At 40.1% G+C, this 21,825-nt stretch overlaps 1 protein-coding gene across 3 annotated transcripts in view; it reads right to left on the bottom strand.

The window, feature by feature from the left end:
* Positions 1–21,790, bottom strand: part of USP46 (ubiquitin specific peptidase 46) — a 28,626-nt gene extending 6,836 nt beyond the window's left edge. Inside the window, exons 1-9 of one of the 3 annotated variants that reach the window (XM_021395323.1) lie at positions 21,388–21,790; positions 20,356–20,477; positions 10,832–10,912; positions 9,963–10,176; positions 8,073–8,302; positions 4,406–4,482; positions 1,993–2,076; positions 1,493–1,690; positions 576–654 (exon numbers count right to left, since the gene is read on the bottom strand). In XM_021395323.1, the coding sequence (XP_021250998.1) occupies positions 576–654; positions 1,493–1,690; positions 1,993–2,076; positions 4,406–4,482; positions 8,073–8,302; positions 9,963–10,176; positions 10,832–10,912; positions 20,356–20,436 (1,044 nt within the window). In that variant the 5' untranslated portion in view covers positions 20,437–20,477; positions 21,388–21,790. Of the gene's footprint in view, positions 1–575; positions 655–1,492; positions 1,691–1,992; positions 2,077–4,405; positions 4,483–8,072; positions 8,303–9,962; positions 10,177–10,831; positions 10,913–17,822; positions 17,966–20,355; positions 20,478–21,387 lie in introns of those variants that run through there. The other 2 variants (XM_021395325.1, XM_021395324.1) reach the window with 2 other exon arrangements.

Genomic DNA, 21,825 nt, shown 5'->3' with positions numbered 1-21,825 from the left:
AGTTTTGCCAGGTGCCACAGTGACTGAAGGGTTTGCTTGGGAATGAATTGCACTATGTTTAGACAATCTGTAAGAGCTGTGGACCAGATTCCTTACTAATTTTCATCCAGACAACCCCAGACTGACTACAAAATTCAGATGTTCATGTAACCTCCTCGTTTTTCAAGAAATAAAACTCCAAACAACCCTAACTTTACCCAGTCCAATTTTGCCAAGTGATATTGTCAAAGATTGCAAAATAGTTCATGTATGTTTTAAGATTTAATGAATTAACTTGAACTTATTATATATAAAAAACATTCCAAACTAAACATTCAGAATCTGATATTAAAAATGTTTGATGTTGCTCTGAAATAAAACAACTGTCTTTTACACTGACAGGATAAGAACTACACCATTAATCATTCTATTTGCAATCTAACTTCTTAACTGAGCTGAGCTAAATGTCATGTTACAACCAAGCTGTGGCTTTGCAGACTAGTAATCTATACCCAGATCTGGATCAGAATTTTAATTCCAAACAAAGAAGGAAATGTAAACACAAGTGTTGTGCTCATGGCCTTCAGCATACTGACCTCTACAATGTCATCATCAAACAAGAGCCAAAATCCATGACTTTTCACAATAGTAATATAGTGCCCACGATTCGGTCCACTGAAAAGCAAAATGAAAAATAATCTCAAAACCCAAAATAACACTAGAAAGTATTATTGAGTCCATTATAATTCACATGTCTATATGAAAGCAGGTGAAATTATAATTGCATGCTAAGAAGAATACAATATACCCACCTCTAGCAGTACAGTAGATATGTTCTCTTTTTTTCTGCCTCATTGCAATGTCCTAGTCAACTAAATGGTTATTGTGTTGTTTTCATTTGTGCTACGACCATTTACAAATTGATCTACATGGTACTCAACACTTTCCTCATAGTTGACTTCAACTATGGCAAATATTTTAAAAACAATATGAATTAATTTTAAGGGGAAGAGGTTTGAAAATATCAGCCATGAATAGTAATATTTTTTGAGATTAAGGGAGGATAAGACATTTCTCCAGCCCCAAGGATTTGTCAATTTCATGCCTGACAATGCTCTACTTCTGGTAAGCTTTAATAAAGCTGTCATTTTCAGTGTCCTGACAGGAACTGGCCAATCTGCTGCAAAGCCTACATGCTAGCAGCCCATGACCCTCACAGAGTCCTGGCTCCAAGCTCTCCAAGTGGAGTGATGAGGAAGGAGACAGCTTCCTTCTTCCTTTTTCATGATTTCAATCTTGACTTTTGGGAGCCTGAAGCACTATTTTTCAAAGAGGTACAGATTTACTATGAGAGAGGGTGGCTAAGAGATTCAGGCCAAGGTGTATGCAAGCTGGTGCAGCAGCACGGCTTATGTGCCCTCTTCCACTCTCCCTCCATTTTGTCAGGCATGCCTCTCCGTTGACAAATGCCTGGAACCTGTAATTGCTTGAGACAGATGTGAGGGAGTCTTACCTTCCACAGTGGACGACAACAGCTACTAAGTCATACATCCGGTCTAAGTTGACAGCATCACCAGATGTGTTGAAGAGACGTAATTCCAGAGGAAATACTACGCGATAAGACAGCTTAGTATACCTGTGCAATTGCTCCATGTATTTGAATCTCTTGAGGTGTAAGGCAAGAATCATTGGCAACTTTTTTACTCGCATCCTGTGAAACCATAAGAATACACATGGTAAAGACCTGTCCAGTTCAAAGCCACTTTTTCCTTAATGAGTAAATGTTTCCATTAGAAAAGCACCTTGTAAGTAACAGTAGTATACTAGCAATAGCTTCTACACTAAGTGGTATGATAGCTTTGAATCTGTCTGTTTGCTTTGAATCTGTCAGATTTCTCTGGCCTACATAGAGAGTGCATGTGGGGTGCAAGTTCTACAAACACAATAAAAGATAAGGAGAAGGCTGTCAAAGCCCAGGAGCAACATATTAAAACCACTCTGCTCTTTGCTTACCTTTTCTGTGCCTCTTGTTTACTGCAGCACGTTTCACAGTAGTATTTCTGCTCACTACATAATGTCTCTGTGTTACTGAAGTCTCTGTAAATAAATACAATTATCAGTTCTTCAAAGTTCTTAGCACTTTTGCCCCAGTGTCACATTTGGACTGTGGAACTGGAACCCTAAAAATACACACAGGATGAAATCTCGTTTCCACTGCAATCCAGCTTTCTAGAACTCCTAAAGCAATGGTACCAGGATTTGCACAGGGACTTATGGTATCTGACTGTTGTGACAGCCTTGTATTAGGTGCTGAGACCCTCTGTACAATACAGGGAAAGGGTCAACTATCTCTAAATGGGACCTATATCCTCATCTCTTACATGTCAAGGGGCTGCCCAGACTTCAGTGCAGATACTTAACCCATCCAGCACCTTTTAAAATTATTTATAGAATGGAACTTCTTCAAGCGCACTTCTTTCATCCCCAGGTAGCTCACATTTTATGATGTTATCCTGTAAGATAAGCTTGAATCTTCTTATGCAGAAAAATAAATTGAACTCAGTCTTCTGCATCCTCTAAACTCTGAATATTTATCCAGAAGTTATGTGGTTATACCTTCATGATGTCTAAAAAGGAAAATGTCAGCTGGTATAGTGGTTTCTGTAAATATCAATGAAGTAAATATGCTTAGAAATGTTTCTGGACTGAGCTTTTGAAGAGAGGCAGAGGAAGACTTGGCTTAATTGTGCTGCACAGTTCACAGAAAAGATCTGTCATAAATCACAGTTGATACACTTTGGAACAGAATTTAGATATCTAAAAAACTTAACAGGAAAAAAATGACAGTGATTTGTTTTGTCACCTCTAGTGTTACATTCACACTTAAGAACTACAGGCTTGAGAATTCTTTCCCTACAACTGAAGAACTAGTTACAAGACATTTCTAACTCCCTCCAATTCCATTAACAAGCCAATCTGCATCTATTTATATGGTATTTTAACAGGAAAAAGGAATTTACTCGCTCAAGACATGCTAATTCATCACTGACCCTGTACACTCCCGCATTTCTAGAAACTCTACAGGCTCTATGCTATAGGGTAGAAGATGCTTTCTCTTGTTTATATGTGTAAATAGTACAAATTTTTTTAAGAGATGACAGAATTCTTAGTGGAATAAAATAGAACAAAAAGCACAGGAAGATTAGTTAAAAGTTAGAATTAAATGGACTGGTAAACTTTGCAGCTCCTAGCGGAAACAAAAATAATGGAAATGTACTGTACTTGTTAAACTTTTGTTGCTTCAGGCACAGTTGTCTGCTCTGTGGAGTTAAGACTACGCCAGAGGCTTTTATTCTTTGGATTTCTTACGTAGACAAGGACCTTTTCAATCTGAAAAGCTACAAAAATAACTGAAAAGAACATTCATCTAAATGGGAAAGAAATTCGTTTTACTGAAATGTTGCACTGCATGGATTTTCTTTAGTGTACCTTTTCAATGCAGTAGTATTTAAAGCTGTAAAGACACAGAGCAATGGAAATGGCTGTTTCTTAGGACAGTTGTGTCCACAGAGAAATCACTGCTGCCTAACTCAGGAAGCGGTTAGTACCTCATTTGCTTTCTCTTTCTGCAGCTCTATAGTTGGTGTGAGATATCAGGCAACAATTCCTAGGCATTCCAGAACAACTGTGAATTAATTTCAGCAGTTGTTCAACATTGGCAGCAATTTTGGAGCTTGAACAAGTAATTTGGCCAATTGATAATCATTACTTTAGAACAGTAATGTACTATCTTAAACCTAGGTACCTGTCTTTTGCATCAATGCCAAAACTCCGTATATTATAATTCTCTTGGAGTAACCATTCATGCAAATGTAGATCTCTGAAGGATTTTTTTAATAATTAGGCATGAAATAAGAGCAGAACTAAGACTTTAAAAACTTCTCATTGTAATTTTAGGATGAGATGTGCAATAAGAATCTTACAAGGCACAAAAGTAGACTTTTGGAATCTTTTGCCCTCTAGGGACACTAGCACTCTACAAAGAACACACTTCACTTTTAATATGGACATAAATCCTAATCAACAAAGCACTTGACAAAAAGCTTAGAGATAAGCACACACAAATCTCTTTGAAACCAATTATTATTCTGCAGCAATTCTTCCAGATGACAACGCAATCATTTTTTTTCCCCAAGAGAGGAATTGTTTTTTCTCTTCCAAACATATATTGAAAACGAGAGTAAAATGAAATCCATTAATGTGTGTTTTGTCACTAGAGGAAGAATCCAGTTTATAGTAATTTTCTTCTGCTCAGGAAAAGCTCAAAACACAGTCCCATTCCACTTCTCTTTTCTGCATCTACTAGATTTGGAAAAATATAACAAAGTCAGATAGAAACACTGTTCAAAGGGGTGCATACACTTACCTTAGACAGTGTGTAATTGATGTGTTCTGCTCCACATCAACAGAAAGGTCAAGAAAATCTTCATCTTTGCTACTAACCTGTAGCAAAAAAAAATATACATGAAAAGCAGATTTAGTAAAACAACATACATCTAAATGTTGCATATATCTAAATGCAAATGCTAAAAGATGGAACAACTTCTCAAAACAAATTACACAAAATATTTATTTCAATTATTTTTATTTTCTAGATCAGCATGACTGTATTCATTCTGCCAAGTTAGCAACCAGACCAGTGCAGTTTCTAGCTTCTGTCTGTTCCAGTTATCCAAACCCACTGACCATGGACTGGTGACTGCACTCTGCTATCCACTAAACAGAGAGCATCATCCTGTACATTAGCTCTGGTTGGTGTAGTACATATGTTTCATAGTTGCACCGTACAGCCCAGCTCATTATTATACTGGAATTTTATCTGTGTATAATGTATTACATTATGTAATCTCAGTTTATGCCCTACATGATTATTTCCACTACTAAGGATACAATGAAGATACTTAGTAAAATCGCTATGATTTTGTCAGTTTTGTTTAAGTGGAAGAAGATGAGAAAAAGTCTGATAAAAATATTTTTCTAAAAAATAATCTTTAAAACATTTTCAGAGGGCTTGATCCTGGTTTTTTGCTTTCAAAATGATTTTTCACCTAGAATGTTTAATCTGAAGGAGGTGTCTTCTACAACAGATAATTGTCATACTTCAACTGAGCCAAAACATTTTTCTCAAGAATTCTCTTGCATGGAAAATTGTGGAATTTCAATGTTTCGTTGCAGACCGGAAATACAATGATTCTTAAATACTACTCATGTACCTCATAAATCATCTCATTAAAGGTTCTTTGTCTTTTGTATCAGTTTTGAGATTCAAAATTGGGGAAATCTTTGTAGTGTCAATTCAGAGTAGGTGTAGTTTAGCAACTCCTCGAGGTAGTTGGGAACTCTGAGCTCAAGCTTCTCCAAAATTCAAAGATGTCCTAAACTGTGTTATATTTGGGACCTCTCTCCAATAAACATTAAGGAGGACTCTTTCAGGAATGGCAGACATAAACAGATCTGTAAAAGATTCTCTCATTTTGGGTCATCTCAGATCATAGGGAACACCAAATCTTCCTCGGTATCTAAATACGTATTTTTGCATGTTAGAGAATGAATTAGGACAGGGTGTCAATTGAATCCCAAAATTTAGTGATTTTCTCCTCATCTATTAATTAGTTTTTAAGGCCTTTAACACCTAAAAAAGCCACCATGGTTATTTTTCAGATGAGAGAAACTAAGATTGTAGCAGAATTATCACAGATGAATTTAGTCATATTCATAACAACCAATTCTGTTTATAAAATGTTACACAAACACTCCATATTTTACTTTGTGTGAATGCATTTCCTTAGAACAACTAAACCTGACAGGATTGCAAAGTTCAAATCCTTGCTGATTTGAACTTCAGGGAGGGGTTCCATCTGCTGTTCTGACCCAAGTCACTCATGCTCAAATTTCTGCAGGTCTTGTGGGTGTGGAAATTATGTACTGCACTGAGCTCATCTTTGCATTATGTCATCCCATAAACATGGTGAATGCAGTCCAAATTAACCCTGAACCCAGAGGAACACCTTTAGCAGGATGAATTTTGATATTATCAAGGATGTACAGAGGCATAAATTGCATTTAAATGAAATGAATTGCAGTTCTTCAAGCAAAAATCCTCTCTGAGATATGATTCTATCTGAAGAGCACAGGAAACCACAAAACTGGTAGCAATCAGCTGCAGTGTAAACACATAGATAGAATTCAAAAATAGAGCAACAAAACTTTAGAGAACATTGTGTCTCTGCTGCTGGAAGCAGAGTTCTGTCAGCCACACGGCATATCAAGAGGAAGGTTAAATATTTGGAGAAGTCTTTGGCAAATAGAGCACTTCATCTCAATACCACTAAGAAGTTAGGAATTCTGATCTTGATTTCAGCATATAACATATTACTGAAAGGGGGGATGAGCCAATTCGAGTTAGAATAATACAGCTATAACTAGAGGTCACTAGAAACACAGATTCAGAGTTCACTCTTTGTGAGAATGAGAACTGCTGGAATCTGAGTGATTCCTCATGCACAATACATTCATATTTTAGCAAAGGGTTACCTTTTAATCCGTTTTATTGTTTCCCAAAGATTTCAAGGTACCATAATAGAAGAAAAACATAAACAAGTGTAGAAGTGTACTGGTCAGAACACGATATTTCTGCATTCACAGGAAGCTGCAGACAAACCTTCCTACAGCAGCAGCACTTTTTCCATACAGCTTGGTCACTTGGAATTACAAACTGGGTGTTGTGCAGTTTTGCTGTTACTCAGAGTCACATCCTGCCTTCATTAAAGTTTGACTGGGCAAAGATAGGATACTAAATGAGAATTAGGCCACAACTGATAAAAGAAGCTTGTCTGTCATAAAGAATCCTATCCTTCCACTTTTTTATCTTGCTATTACTTTGTGAGCTATCATAACTAAAATATATTAAAGAATTAATTTTCAATCTCTCTCTCACACATTTTCTCTTAAACAGTCTTGTTCCAGACTTGATCCACCCCATTTCTCAAGCTGATTATCACTTTATCACTCTTCCCTGTCCCTAAACAAAAGCTCCCGAGAAGTCATATTTTCTTGGAGTACGGTGTTATTATTTATGATTAAAGAATATCAGAATACATTCTTTTAGACTTCTATCTCACCTAACTTTGGCTGCCTAGAGTTAAGACATTTAACCTCAGCCTGCTGCTGGAAGATGATTTTTTTGAGCACCTCCCACTTTCAAACAGGTAATCTAAAGCTGTGTTTTCTTTAGACAAATTCGATAGTAGCAATATTGGTCTGAGTTGGAAACATCATTCTTAGGAGAGATCAGTTTGTTGGCCCAATTTACGACATTGCTGCACAAACAATTGCGACAGCTCACTGCGAGGACAGGAATGAGAACAAGCTGTGCTGCATAGATGGAATACCTGATACTGCTCAGACTTTTATCTCACAGAACAGCCTGGAGACAGATGGAGAGAGAGTCCTGAAGAAGATCCTTTGTAAACTCTATCAGCTATAGAAGGAGCTGAGAAAGCTAGTTCATCCTTGTCATCTCCCTTTCACATAGGGAAAGTTTGGTAAGATTTGCAAACTACGTTGCTTTTTACTGAGACTTCAAATATAAGATACTTCCAACTGTCACCATTCTTTTAAGAATATTTCAGAAAATAACACGTATGGTTTGCTAATAAAAAATCCTTTGTTTGTCAGTCACATTCTTAGAAATAAATTAATTCAAATCCATCTTAACTTTCCACTGATTCTTGGAATAGCGATGCAAATGCCTTCTCCTGAAGTTACAGTAATATAGAAGGATACTGATTAACTAGCAAGTGTTTTAAGTGTAGAGGTACATGTTACGACAGCCAGACATGGCAAAGGCTAGCCAAGAAACACCTAGAAAAATAAATTTTTAGAAAAGGATATACTCACTTCAAGAAGTAAAGTCTACAGGAATATCCACAATTCTCAGATGTCTGAAAAGATTCATATATTTATACATATAAAATGTATCTATCTATTAAAGGGCAACAACAACAACAATAAAAATCTATCCCAATGCTTACAGTTTCACAGTTCAAACATCTAGTTTCGTTAGTCAGTGTTCCCTGAAAAATCTCATGCACCCAGGTGAGTTCTTGCTTATTGTTCTCTTCAGCTTCGTTCATGTTGCCATTTTTCAATTTCCCATTTTGCTTTTCTTGTTTCTTCTCCTCCTGCAAAATGTCGGCGATGGTATTCAGCAAGTAATTTAAAAACTCATGTGCATCCTGTTGCATGTAGTTGTCAAAGAGATCTGTGAAGAACAGAGTCAAGATTTCTAAAGCTGAGTATATCTTTTCTTTCAAGAAATCAAACTAAAGTCATTGTTTTCCAAATACACATATTGGTCCTTGCTCAGCAAAATACTTAGAATCATGCCAAAGAAAAGTACACTGGCTTCAGTGAAGCTACTTTGAGGGAAGGCTTCATCTCACATAACTGTAGCTTGTCTAAAAGAGTAGGGTTGTTTTGGGAGTTAGCTGTGCAGGCTCCCACTACAGTCAATGAAGAAAACAAGAGGGTGGTCCTCAGCACAACCAACTATCTGTGCTAATGACAGGTAAGAGAAAACTGGTGACTACAGAGGGAACTTAAATTAATTGCTTAGATTCAGTGCTTAACACTAGGCAGCACTGATTCCCACCCATACGTTCCACATCATGGAGTTTGGACAGTATGACATTCAGCTGGGGAAAATGAAGGTGATGGATGTGGACACATAATAGTGGTTATAACACCATCTAACCAAGCTCATTTTTCACACACAAGCCTGATGAGCACAGACTTGTCCTCTTTCATAGAAAATGCTCGCTGAAGCAGAGACTGTCTCAGTGGGGATGAAGAACAGACTTCTTCCCTAGCGAAGGCTTAACTTGCCCACCATGTTGAAGAAAAAAGAATCTGCGTTCCCAAGAAATGTGTGGTTTTATCCCCCTGCTCCTGGAAAAAGCCCACATGGATTTCCTCAAAAATATTGCACAGACTCCTCGGCTTTGCAGCAGCTAGCTTGAACACAGAAGTACATTAATATACCCCAAATCTGCCCCTAATTTAAAAAAGCTGAAAACATAAGACCCAGTCCCAGAAGGTGATCCCAGCAGTGTAAGGGCATTTATCACTAAGATGACTTGGAGCTGACTTTGTCACTGTTCACAATGCCTGCTTTGCAATGGACAGTCTGCCCATTTACATGCTGTCACCAGGAGGCAATTTCTCCCAGGTGTTAACTCACAATTCTTTTTTTTCTTCATTCAAAGCTCCCTTGTTTCCAAGTACAACGCCCACACTGATACGAATCCAGGCTGAAAAGGAACTGCGTGGTAGGCTTCCTTATTTCAAGACATTCCACCCATCCCTTGGGAAGAAACACTACAAAATCAGGCATATGCTGTTGCCAATGTGGTGCTCAAAAAGGGCCTGATGTTTCGCAAAGTCAGACTGTGCCCACTGCTTCTAAGAACAACAGCAGTGGTTGATGCACAGCCCACTGAGAAACCCCCAGTTTCCTGTCCTCCAGGGTGTTTTGGGCTTGTAAATCCTGTAGCCCTAATAGGCCACGCAGCTTTGATACTGCCAGCTGCCCACAGTGCTTCTCTCTGCCATGCCCCATTAAAGGTAAGGAAAAACCTGGAGCAGAATGCCACCCTCTTCCCAGCCCTAGCTCACTGCTCAGGGTGGTCTGTCATACCACGCACTAAATCATCACCTCTGAGAACTTAGGATACCTGACATAGCTATTTTAAGTATAATACTACGTAACAGATACTATAATATTAATATCTAAAACCAAAAAAGCGCTAAAAGTAATTTACAGACCTAACCTGAACATCTGACTAATATGACCACATTGCCCAATATTTAGATTTCCCTAATCAGCTTACAGATATCTAAGAGGATTCCAGTTTCACACTTACCATTCTCTTTTCTTAACCTTGATATGAACTTCTTTGGTGGAATAACTCCAACTTTCTTCTTCTGAGTAGCAATGCTGTGGAAAAGATCTGCCAGGCAAGTCAAGAGATTTTCCTTCTTTTTCTGCTGGGCCTTGTATGATAACACATTTTCCCGAAATGGCCGGCAAAAGTACAATGCCTGCAGCACGGAGTTACAGTAGCAGGTGTTCCCAAACTGCCATGTAAAAGCAAAAACGATCTTAATCTCTGTACCTCACAAGAAACTACTTAACATCTGCCTTCTGTGACACAGCCATTTTTCCAGGCAGCTGCTTTAGGAATATGTTTCTACACCCACCCCAATACTGCATAGGAAAACACACAAAACTATGGTGTTCTAAATTGACTAGGATATAAAGTAAAAACTCCACTTCTAAGAAATATATTTGTTGTAGTGGATCTCTTTAAACTTGCTTCCATACATCAATACATTCCTGCTAGGGTCCACCTTAGTGCTCAGTGGGAGACCTCAGAGATCACCGCGTCTATACTTGTACGTACTTCATTCACTTTCTACCAAAAATTAAAAAGACTGTCCCTCACATTTTATAGGTAAAATAGACTTTTAGCTTCATCAATTGTGAGTGCTAACCACTGGAAACATTCATAGAACACTAAACTGTTTTCTCTGGGGAGTAAGAAGATCTCTTCAAAACATCTTGAAACAATTTTGCAGCTCATTTTGCCAAAAACTGGAACACGAACAGCACTTTTTCAAAACAAGGCAATCCTGCCTTAGAGCAGGATTGGGGATGAAAAAAAAAGTACGGCTCAAATAACATCAAAACAATACTTCTATATAGGGTTTGTCCATTGAAAATGGTACTTACATTGACCAATCCAAAGTAGTGTTCATTGATGGGAAACTGCTCTGGGCCAATGTCTTTTTCCAGAGCAGAGGCATTGGTGCCCTAAGGAAAGAGGGAAGAATTAATGGAAACAATTAAAATTCTAAAATTAAGTCACAGACATCAAGATAGAAATGCACTTTTCCTTTTGGTTACAATTAGCCAAGATAACTCTACCCTACTAATGGCCAAGCACAACAGTCACCTGAGCCAACACAAATATTTGCAGTTCTAGGTAGTGGAGCTGGCCTGACCTGGGCACTCTGATGATGACTGACTTGAAGTGAACAGGTCACAGCAACAGTGGTTCTCCCCCCGCACACCTCTGCCTTATTTCATTTTTTGTACTCGACCAGCTGGATCCCATTACACTCTTGTCTCATAAAGATACTTGGCTTCTAAAGTTATCTTGGATAAACCAGTTTTAGATGTTGAGCAGGTTTTCTAAACATAACTGAAACTTTTCTGCATCCCTCCTAATTTGTCAGAGGCCTTTAACAAAACCTGGGCTCCAGAACAGCACCTCATTCTAATAAGAGCAGCACAGACATTAAAAGCAAGCATAATACATGTGGTATTTTGTTCTAACATTGAAAGTTGTGTAAGTCCAAGCACTGCCACACTCCTTAGTCAGAGCCTCAAATTATGTTCAGCTGTGTCTTCATTTCAACAGTAAAGTTGCTTTCACAGCTACTGGTCTGTAAATACAATCACTACTTCTGTGTGTGTTACCTGTAGTTTTGCTGTGCGTAAGTGCCTATTTTTAACAAGCTTAGATCACTGAGCTAACAGGGTACATTGCTGCCAATGCCAGTGCTGTCAACCCTAGCTACTCTATAAACATGCAGATCTCTGCAGGACTTCAATAAAAATGCTGCATTTGGAGAAGTATTCCCTGTGTATGATTATTCAAGATCTATCAGTTAGCCACTTTTCAATCTGTCTGATAATTGCATTACTGACATCAGAGAGTTGTTTCCTTACTGAACTTGCTCTGCAGTAGGAAGTATTAATACGTTAAGCCTTTGTAATTTACATCACATAAGAATGGCACAGTTGGCTGACTTTCTTTACAACATATAAACCACCACCACAAAGATGCCAACATGTAAAACTTCATTATCCTTCTGCTCTTTAGCAGCTGCCTCCCATACTCATTTTTGGAAGTTTTTTTCTGAGGTTGACATCAAATTTTATTTACACAAGTGCATCCTGACTCTATTCGGAATAAAAAAAATTACATGCAGCATTTTTCCCTAGTGCTCTGAAATGTCCTGTGTTCCTGAGGTTTGTTCAATATTGGCCCAGAGAGCTCATCTGTTACAAATTTTTAAATTCTGTGTTAATCAGATTCAGTAATTCTGGTGTTTCTTTTCAACATCCGACTTGTATTTCCTTCCTGTACCTAATATCAACATTGCTTAACACTGCTTGCGCTATTAGATTATTTCACGTCAGTCCATCAAAAGAAGATGATTTTACTCAGCAGAATCAGTGGTGTGAAACCCAGCACTGGTGCTCCTTATGAACCTGTAAGCCTTGAAAGTAAAGAAGCTCCTTCAAGTTGGCAGCTTCCAGAAAAGCTCTAAAGCTTCTGTGTTTCATAAACCCTTATCAAATCTCTTTCCAGTCTCTTCCTTTCTCTTACAAGCACAGAGCTTATTTCTTAGACCAGATGTATGGTATTTCCCATTTATTCCCTTTGAGACCATAGCAATTCACCTGCACAAGGCTCCACAAAAAGCTTAAGAAATATGTTGCGTGTCCTTGGAGGACTCTACTAAGCCTCAGTGAGAAACTCAGAGAAGGAAGGATCTGTACAAAGCCATTGCTGGCTAAGTTTCAACCGAGATGACAGTGTGATAATTATGTAAGTTCCATATGAGGATCAGGTTTTTTTGCTTGGAGAGGCAGCCTTGCCAAAAATGCATACATTCAGCAAAGCATCTGAGTTCCCATGAGGGAGGAAACTGATAGACGTTTGCCTATCTGATACTAACAGCAAAGCAAACAGCTGCTGGTGTAATCAAAGCCCTGGCTGGAGAAAAATCTGAATACAGAAGATCAACGCAACTCCTGAAGAAAACCATCCTCATATAAACTCATCGTACAGCATTCAAACCAATGCAAAGATTTTCTTCAATTATACATTTAGCACTCAAATTAAGTTCTCTAAATTAAGAATGAAAATGGATGTGGGTTTGTTTGTTTGTTTTCAGTTCTGCAGGAAGACTTTTCCATGCTGGAAAAAACTCTCCCTCTAGAATTCAAGGGAAATAATGCCTCTCAGAAGTAACCTCCTACTGTTTTACAGGACATGAGTTAGCCTATGCTGTTAGCAGAATACAAGTGCTCTGCCAACCAGTTGCTCCTCCATTACCCCTTTATTTTTCCCCAGGCTTAGGTTTCTTACTTCAAAGGATACCAGTTGGTTCCAACGAATCTTTATTAACATTTAAATTGTCTTGAACATATTGAGAGAAACAGCAAAAGCTAGGATTTGCCAAACAAAATTATCACTGAAAAACCAGGCCTTGGCTGTTGCAAATGCATAATGAAGCACTCTGTCCGTCTCCCAGTGAAACTCGGGAGCTAAATGCAGTCCTTGGATAAGCAGTCAGAACTCCACTGACTTCACCAGGAGTTGTACCTTCTTATACCAAAGTCCAAGAATGTATGTTAAATTTACAGAAAAATGAGAGTAGGGAAGGAAACCTCTCCTTCAAAGCAAGATACATTTATTCTATAAAGGAAAGAAAAAAATCTTGACAGACTTTTAAGTAAACTCAAACCATTGTTCACAACATTAATTTCTATGTGTTACACAATTGACATACAAAAGCTCTTAAAAACATTTGATACGATAGTACAAGGAATGGTTGGAAATATTCTAACCCAAGTAAACCAGAAACTGTATACCCAAGCCAGACTTAAGCTAGAAAAATCTTATTAGAGCTGTGTTAAATGTGTGTGTGTGGTCTATCTATAGCAATATTCAACCATGACTATTTACATGGTGTTTTAAGCATGATTGTCCTTGTTCCCAGGCCCAGTAAGTAACTTTGGTCACTTCTGCAAGTGAAAAACTGCTCAAACTCTAAAGGACAGGTATCAAATGGATGGGACCAGGCTCTTTTTGGTGTCTCCCAGTGGCAGGACAAGAGACAACGGGCACAAAGTGGAACACGGGAAGTTCCATGGGAACATGAGGAAAATATTTACTTTTACTGGAACAGGCTGCCCAGAACAGCCATGGAGTCTCCTTATCTGGGGGTTGGACTGGATGATCTCCAGCAGTCCCTTCCAACCCCTGTGATTCTGTGATAATATTGCTAAGAGTTTAACTTGTACTTTACATCATATAAAACAGATTAAGTAAAAAAATAAATAAATAATAATAAAAAAATCCCCTCCTGTTCCTTTGGACATTAGCATATATACAAAAGAACAGTGCAGGGAAAATAAAACAAAACAAAAACAGTGAAAGAACCCACATCACATTAGATCATTACATCATACAAAGCAAAATAGCCTAAATACAATTTTTCTACAGAGGATGAGAAATTAAATAGTGCCAAACTGAAAGATGCTGCTAACTCAATACAGCAAATCAGACCTAATTTATATTCTGATAGAGCTATAAATGTGTCAGTAACTTTCTAGGAATATATATGTGCTTCATTTAAAGCAAAGGAGTGCAGTAAAGAAATTGGAAAATTTCCTAAGTCACCTGTAAAAAAACTTATTACATTGCTGTTTGCCCAATAAACAGAAATGCAATCTAAATAACCATCAAAAAAGAAAATCCAAAGTAAGAAACAAGAAATATCTTGTTCACAAGAAAATCTAAACACAATAAGACAAAAGGCACACAAAAGTTGAAGTGTGAAAGCAGATATTTAACAAGTATATAAAGAACAAGAGATTAACAAAAGATGGCAAAGAAAAGCTTCAGAGTAGAGACACAGCCGTGAACTAGATATTCTTTTTCTTAGTATTCAAGCAAAGTGAAATCAACGTGCTAGAAATAGAGTTGTTTCCTGGAGAAAGAAACTGAAGACTTAAAACAAACTAAGGGTGATGCTGGAGCTGGTAGAAGAGAAATTAGAACAAAAATAGAGACAGCTTTAGGGCCAGGCAGCCTGAGTTTCAGAATTTTGGAAGGCACAGCATATAGAATGGGAGGGAAAGGAAAGGTACAGAAAGATATGGAAGGCCCCCTGATCAACAAATGGCAGTGACAAATTACTGGAAAGAGAGGAAGCAATGGTAAAGAAAATCCTAACTTGTTTCCCAGGAACAACGCAAAGACAGTAAGAGAAGAGTGAGAGAGATCACACTGGGCAATATTTATGCAACAGTTCTCAACGGACATATCACATACACTCAGCGTAGGACCTAGACTACCCTCAGGGACAACCTTGACTTCCAGAAAGGTATGGTGAGAAACTGGAATACCTGAAGACACCTCCTTCAAAATTCACATACGTGAAATGTCAAACTTGAAACATTTTTGTAATTTTTAAAAGTTTAAGTAACAAAAAGTGGTTTAATGTAGCCAGATTAGCTTTCTTTTCCTGCAAAGAAACTTTTTATTGTTCCTTCAGAACAGCTATTTTGAGTTCTTGTTGCCAAGGGATAAAAGAGGAAAGAGAGGGTGCCATGAAAAACAGAGGGTATTATAGTAAATAGTAAAAGGATACAGACAGACCTGAAAGTCAGTATGCGAACAGGTTTTTGGAAGAAGGATGATTTAAAACAATAAATTGTGTATATTTTCCTTAGAGTTGTCTGACCATGAAGACAAATTCTACTAGCTTGAATGGAGTTGTCTGACTCAGTTTTTTTGCTGGATGCACTGAACTGTCTCCAATCATGAATGTACATATTGCATACACCATGAATAACTTCACCTCTTTCATTGTGTTGTTACGAAGAAACAGAAAAAAAAAAAAAAAAAAAACGAGGCCTAAAAATCCTGAATCACTTGAATACTTTTTCCAAGATTTTTAAGGCACTCTGTCTTACATGCCTTAAAGGACAAGTATTGGATGCAAGGTTCTAGTGAAGAGCTGGAAGTTCCGTACTTAAATCCACAAGTAATTTTAAAAATTGACCTTTAAAGTTTCCATAATTAGGCAACATTTACCAAACTGCAATTCAGTATTCTCTTATAAGTCTGTCTCCTTTCTTAGTTTATTTGTTCTTGGATTAGTGGCACTTGGGCTTTTTCCTGGAACAGCTAGCAATAATTATTTTTTCCCCATTTGCTCTTCAGAACAAATAGACTCTATACAGCCTTATAAATGAAAAAGAAACTGAGGTTTGCTCACAGCCTGTAATTTCTTCAACAGCACTTTTGCCTGGGCCACTGTGATGACACTCGTGGAGCATTTTAAAGGTAAGGCATCTTCTAGACTTCATCACAGCTGCCTCAGCTGGAGTACTCTTTGTTAACTTGGAGGACAGAAGACAGAATATCTTCATTAGATCTCATTATAACATGAATTATGAAGGCTGCAGATATGCTGGAGGACAGACAGGCTTAGAATTCAAAATGATTTTTTGACCCATTAGAGAAATGCTCTGAAAATGGTTGAAATTCAGCTAAGACAAGTAAAGATACATACCCTAAAGATACATACTTCCATACAGGAAGAGATGAATCATCTGCACGTATACAGAATGAGAGACAGCTAAGCTAATAGTCCTGAGAACAAACAAGCAGCAATGTCTGGAGACTAAAGTGTATTATCTAGATGAATAAACATTAACCATTCTGCACTATTTAAAAATGACAACATAATGAAGTTCTTACAGACAGGGCCCTAAAAACTTCTTAAACTTTCCAGTTTAACTTGTCACTGGTAAGACTTCAGACGGGACCTTGTGGCCAGGTTTGGGTGCTAGGTTTCGCGGAAGACAAATGCCACTGGAGAGAGATCAAAGGAAGTCAATAAAAATGAAAAACTTAACCCTAGAGGAAAATGACTTGTAAAAAGGGCTGAACAGGGTCATGTTGTATAAGATAGAAAAGACTGAGGCAGGGCATGAGAATATTCTCAAACACATCACAGGTTTTACAAAAAGGAATTAGTCTGTTCTTCGTCTCAAGGGTGAACACAATGGGAAGTGGGAAATTCACATTATGGTAACGTAAATTCAGGTAAGACATTAGGAAGCATTCTAGTCATAAGGATGCTGAATCATTGGGATAGACTGCCTAGAGATATGAAGAAGTCACTGTCACCACAAGCCTTCGGGATAGACAGACATAGGCCAGACGCATACAGGTTTATCACATGGAATTTCAGTGAGCAGCCAGGGACTTTGTAGTTTTATGACAGTTCGGATGCAATTATTATTAAATGATTAATAGTGAAATCAAATGTAGTAACCACAATATCCAGTAACAACTGGCTTGAAAACATCAGCACAGCAGCCTTTTCTGCAAAGTCTGAGCACACCCAAGAGTATGTTCATAACGGAGCTTTGATGGTGGGGATGGAAGGTTATTTGTTCCTCAAAGGTACTGATACACTGTGGAACTGGGTGTACATAATGTACATAAATGTACAGAAGTGTATCACCCAAACAGCCAGCCAAGGACAGATTAATGAGGCTAGATGAAGATCAGCAGAGGAGATTTTGCTGACTACTTCTCTAATTTGCCATAGTTTACACTCCACAGACCGGTGACTCTTCAAGCCCCTCAGAATCTCACCTTCTGAGTGGCACTCGCCTGCCACACACAGTTTGTCAGGGCCTGGAGTCAGCTTTTATTCCATTTTTTTCCACAGTTCAGACTCACTCAGCCTTACTGAGCTGTAACTAAAAGGTTCCTTTTCTAAAGTGTTTAGCATAAACACTGGTTTGCTCTTAATTCAGCAACTTGAAGCCGGTGACTATATGCAACTAAAGATATACTACACTGTAGAACGCGAATTGTTATGAATTGTCTTAGTGCGCTTACCATCTTCTAAACAACGAGGAGTTGCATGATGACCACTTTTGCCATAAAAGCAGTACGCGTGAAAGGCAGTCCCTCTCATTACAGTAGGATGTTTCCCACTTCACATATTCTCCTCTAATACTGGAAGTATCTTTCCTGGAATTCTGGTGGAAAGAACACTTTTCATTTGTCACTCTGGTACTCATTTGCCAGCCATACTCTCAAGTTTTTCATTACTTCATGAAGATGCTACAGTAATTAGACTTGACATTCTCTGTATTTGTCGTATTTCATTTCTATACTTTCTGTAGGCCATACTGAAATTGCACGCTTTTCTAAAATCACATTGCTTGAACTGTCTGTATTAATATTTTCAGATGTAGCAATTTATTTTCCTTTATTAAACTGAAACATTTTTTAAAAGAATGTCTATATAACATCCACTGAGAGCAACTGTAAGGTATCTCAGAAGACATTTTGTGTCAGAAGCTATCCAAGCGTGTGTAAAATGTACTGTTCATCAATTTGGTGGGGCATGCTGAAGTGCAGATCAGATTATTTGAAATACTCTTATGAAATGATGAAAGGGGAAACTAATATCTGTTTTCAGCAGAACTCTAAAAAGTATTTAGGAGAAACGTGGCCCACAGATCTTGTTAGCAGTCTTTGCAAAAATACGTCAGTACATTCTGAAATGGTTAGATCCTGTTCTCTGCGTGTAACAGTAACATTCCCCAGGCCACAGCTGCTGCATGAACTCAAGGCTATATCAAAATCTCATAAACACAGAAATATACTGCAGGGGATTTCAGCGAGCAACAACCTTAAAATAACAGCATGCCTCTCTACATTTGAACCAACATTCTGTACTTGAGTTGCCTGGGATGTCTCACAAAAACAATACCAAAGAGGATTACAGTATGCTAGGGGCTAGAAACACACCCCTAGTTCATGCCTAGAGCCTAAAAGGCTGACACAGCACAGGGTGCTGGTATTCCTTCTAAGAGAGTTTCTTCAACATATCTTATACTTCTTCACTTCTACTGCATCTGCTCAAACCCAAAGCTGATAACTGCCCATTGCAGACCTCCTGCTGTGGCCAGCCAGCATACAGCCCTAGCAGATGACCTCCCAGTGTCTGCAAGGCACTAAGAGGAGCTTCTTGGGAGCCGGATCTCCATCTCAGTGAGGGTGGCCACTGTGCCCACATGTGAGCAACACCAATTCCTTCATGTAGAGGTGCATTTGTCGTCATCTAGCCCCAGCAGAAGTAATTTTAGCTCGTTGGCTTTGTTAACCTAGTCAGTGAATAACTAATGCTATTGTAATTTTAACTGTGGGGGCAAACTGGGAAAAGACAACAAAGTAATTTTAAGTTTAGAAGTTGTGCATTTCAATATATGTTACAAATACATATGCCAAGTGGAAGGGGCAAACCTCTTTTTCTTACTGGTTAGCTCCTACTGTGTTTCCGTCAGCATATGGGAGTTTATCCAGTGAATATACAGTACTGGATCTCCTTTGCAAGCAAGTTAAAAACTGTCCTGGCTTCCGTTGTTTCACTATACTTGCTTTGCCTATTTCTTAGCCACAGACTGTGAGTGGCTCAGTTCTTCAAGCACTGTGTTATAATGCAGAAACAGGATCGGGGAATATAGGTCTTTGGTAGATTTCTACAGATGCCCTCTGTCAATCTAGAACTGCAAAAATAGTTTATACAAACAAAAGGTTTGCTTGTATAACTCTAACCTTCCTAAGTCCCATTCTTATGGAGAGATGTCCCACCTGCTCTTACAGTTCACCACCTTATCTAAGCAGGCTCATCTTCAGAGGAGCCATAATGCAGCGTTATTTGTACTTTCAATAGTTTATTTTATGTTTATCTTATAGACCCAGATTCCTTTAACTTTCTGAAAATCCCAGCTTTTGTATCCTAAAATGAGTTAATAATCCTTTGGGTTATGCAGAGAACACTGAGTGTGACCGGTATAACATGACACCTCTAAAAGCCACATACATACAACCTAAGGAACACACAGCTCTGAAGCATCATTACTATTAAACCAACCTCACCCTCTGTCTCAGCACTGATATGATGAGCCAGAATTGTCTTGAAGAATGAGCCCTTGTATGCATTTTTGCCTGAGACTTTAATGCTTCCCTTTGGTCTCTCCGTTTCCAACATGCCACTTTTGCACGAGCTAATGGCAGCATCTGAGCAGCACACCTTTAGAATAAGCCCAGCGGTTTCACTCTGTCTGTGCAGGTTTTGGGAGAAGCGTACCATATGCAAGCGCATGCCTGAAGCACACGAGAGAAATCATGGAGCTCCTAAAACTTTAAGCCAGTGCTAAAGCCTTACAACCATCTAACAGCCTCCAGCTCCCCTTCATGCAGTGCTTGTTGCAGTATCCTTGACCCACAGGACTGGAAGATGTTAAGAGCAGTGAAAAGCTGCCATTGCCACAGAAGGGAGCAGCTCACACCCCGCGCTCCCTCCCCAGCCCTGCCGACCCGCGGGAGCTGGGCCTCCGGGCTGTGCCCGCTGCCTTACCCCGGAGGCAGGCTCTGTTCTCCAGGGCAGCTGAATGGTATGTGTGGCATTGCCAGCACAAGGCATGCTGGGGCACCACATGGAGGGAAGCTGGCAACTGTGTGGAGCTGCTCTTGAAGAACCTGGAAATAAGGGGGAAAAATACAGACTAAACCAACAAAATGTGCAGCAATTGGCTTCTCTACTGTTTCCACGGTTGTGCTTAGCACTCACTCAAGTCTTTGGCAAGTGTACTACCATCTCAGTGCATTAATAAACCTTCAACCGATGTACTTCAAGCTCTCCCCCACCAAGAAGTTTTAGAAATCCAAAACCAACCCGATGCTCTGAGTCAGTAGAGTCAGGACTGTAAGCAGATCTAGGCACAGTGAAGAAATGGTCCTTTCAACTATTCCTGGGATAGGAGTGGCAAAGCCTGAACATAACAAGCAAAAATATTAATATTTCCTTATTTCTTCCTAATTACGCAGTGCGAGTTAGAGAAAGTCAAGTGCTTTGAGAGTCTTTTGCAAACAGCAGTCCGAGAAAAACCCTGACAGCAGCTAAAGCTGAGACTTCCTAAAGCAGCCCCCAGCCTCGGGACTAAAGCCTCTTACACCAGAACACTCCGTTCCGTGCATTCCTCGGGGGCTGCTGGCCGCAGAGCCCGCAGAGTGCCTGCCCGGAGGGATTTAGCGAGCTCACTGAGAGGGTATGCATTCAGAGCCGACCTCCGGGGTTCCTTAGCAGCGTTCTTGGGGCAGGAAGAGGAAGAGCGAAGAGGAGGAAGGGGAGACGGCTGCGGCTCCGTCTTCAACGTGCGTCGGCCGGGGTCAGCCCCGCTCCCGTCGGTGCCGCCGTCCCTCCCCGGGACGGCCCGCCGGGCCTTGGCCGCTCCCCGGCGTAGCCCGCCCGGTTCCCCGCCGCCTCCTCCTCCTCCTCCTCCTCCTCCTCCTTCTCCCGGCGCCCCCGGGCAGCCCCCGCCGTCCCTCCGCCGTCCCCAGCAGGCCTGCCCCCGGGGGCTGCCGTACCGCCCCGCCCGCCGGCACTCACCATATTACAGATGGAGGCGATGTTTCTGACAGTCATTAGTCTAAAGGTTGCAGCGATCCCTCACCGCCATCTTTACGAGGTGAAAACGGCCCCGCTCATGGTGGGAAGAGCGCAGGAAGGCAGAGGGGGCGGCGGCGGCTCCAGCTCGGGGCTGGGATGAGCGGGAGGAAGGCCTGCCCGCGCCCCGCGGCGCAACGAGGAGGAAGGAGCTCGCCGCCCTCCTTCCTCCTCCTCCCGCGGGCGAGTGACCGGCAGCTTTAACGGCGCGGCGGGAGCAGCCGCATCTCCGCTCCTCCCGCCCCTGCACGGGCCGCAGGGCCCTGAGCTCCCGCCGGAGCGCTCAGCCGCGCCTCTGCGCCAGCCGGCCCAGCGCTAATCCCTGCCTTCGTCCTCCTCCTCCTCCTCCTCCTCCTCCTCCTCCTCCTCCCGCTCCTCCTC

Source organism: Numida meleagris, chromosome 4, assembly GCF_002078875.1.
Source record: "Numida meleagris isolate 19003 breed g44 Domestic line chromosome 4, NumMel1.0, whole genome shotgun sequence".
In the NCBI taxonomy this organism is placed as follows: Eukaryota; Metazoa; Chordata; class Aves; order Galliformes; family Numididae; genus Numida; species Numida meleagris.
Note: the sequence above shows the minus strand (reverse complement) of the source record. Positions and strands in the feature narration are given on the sequence as shown.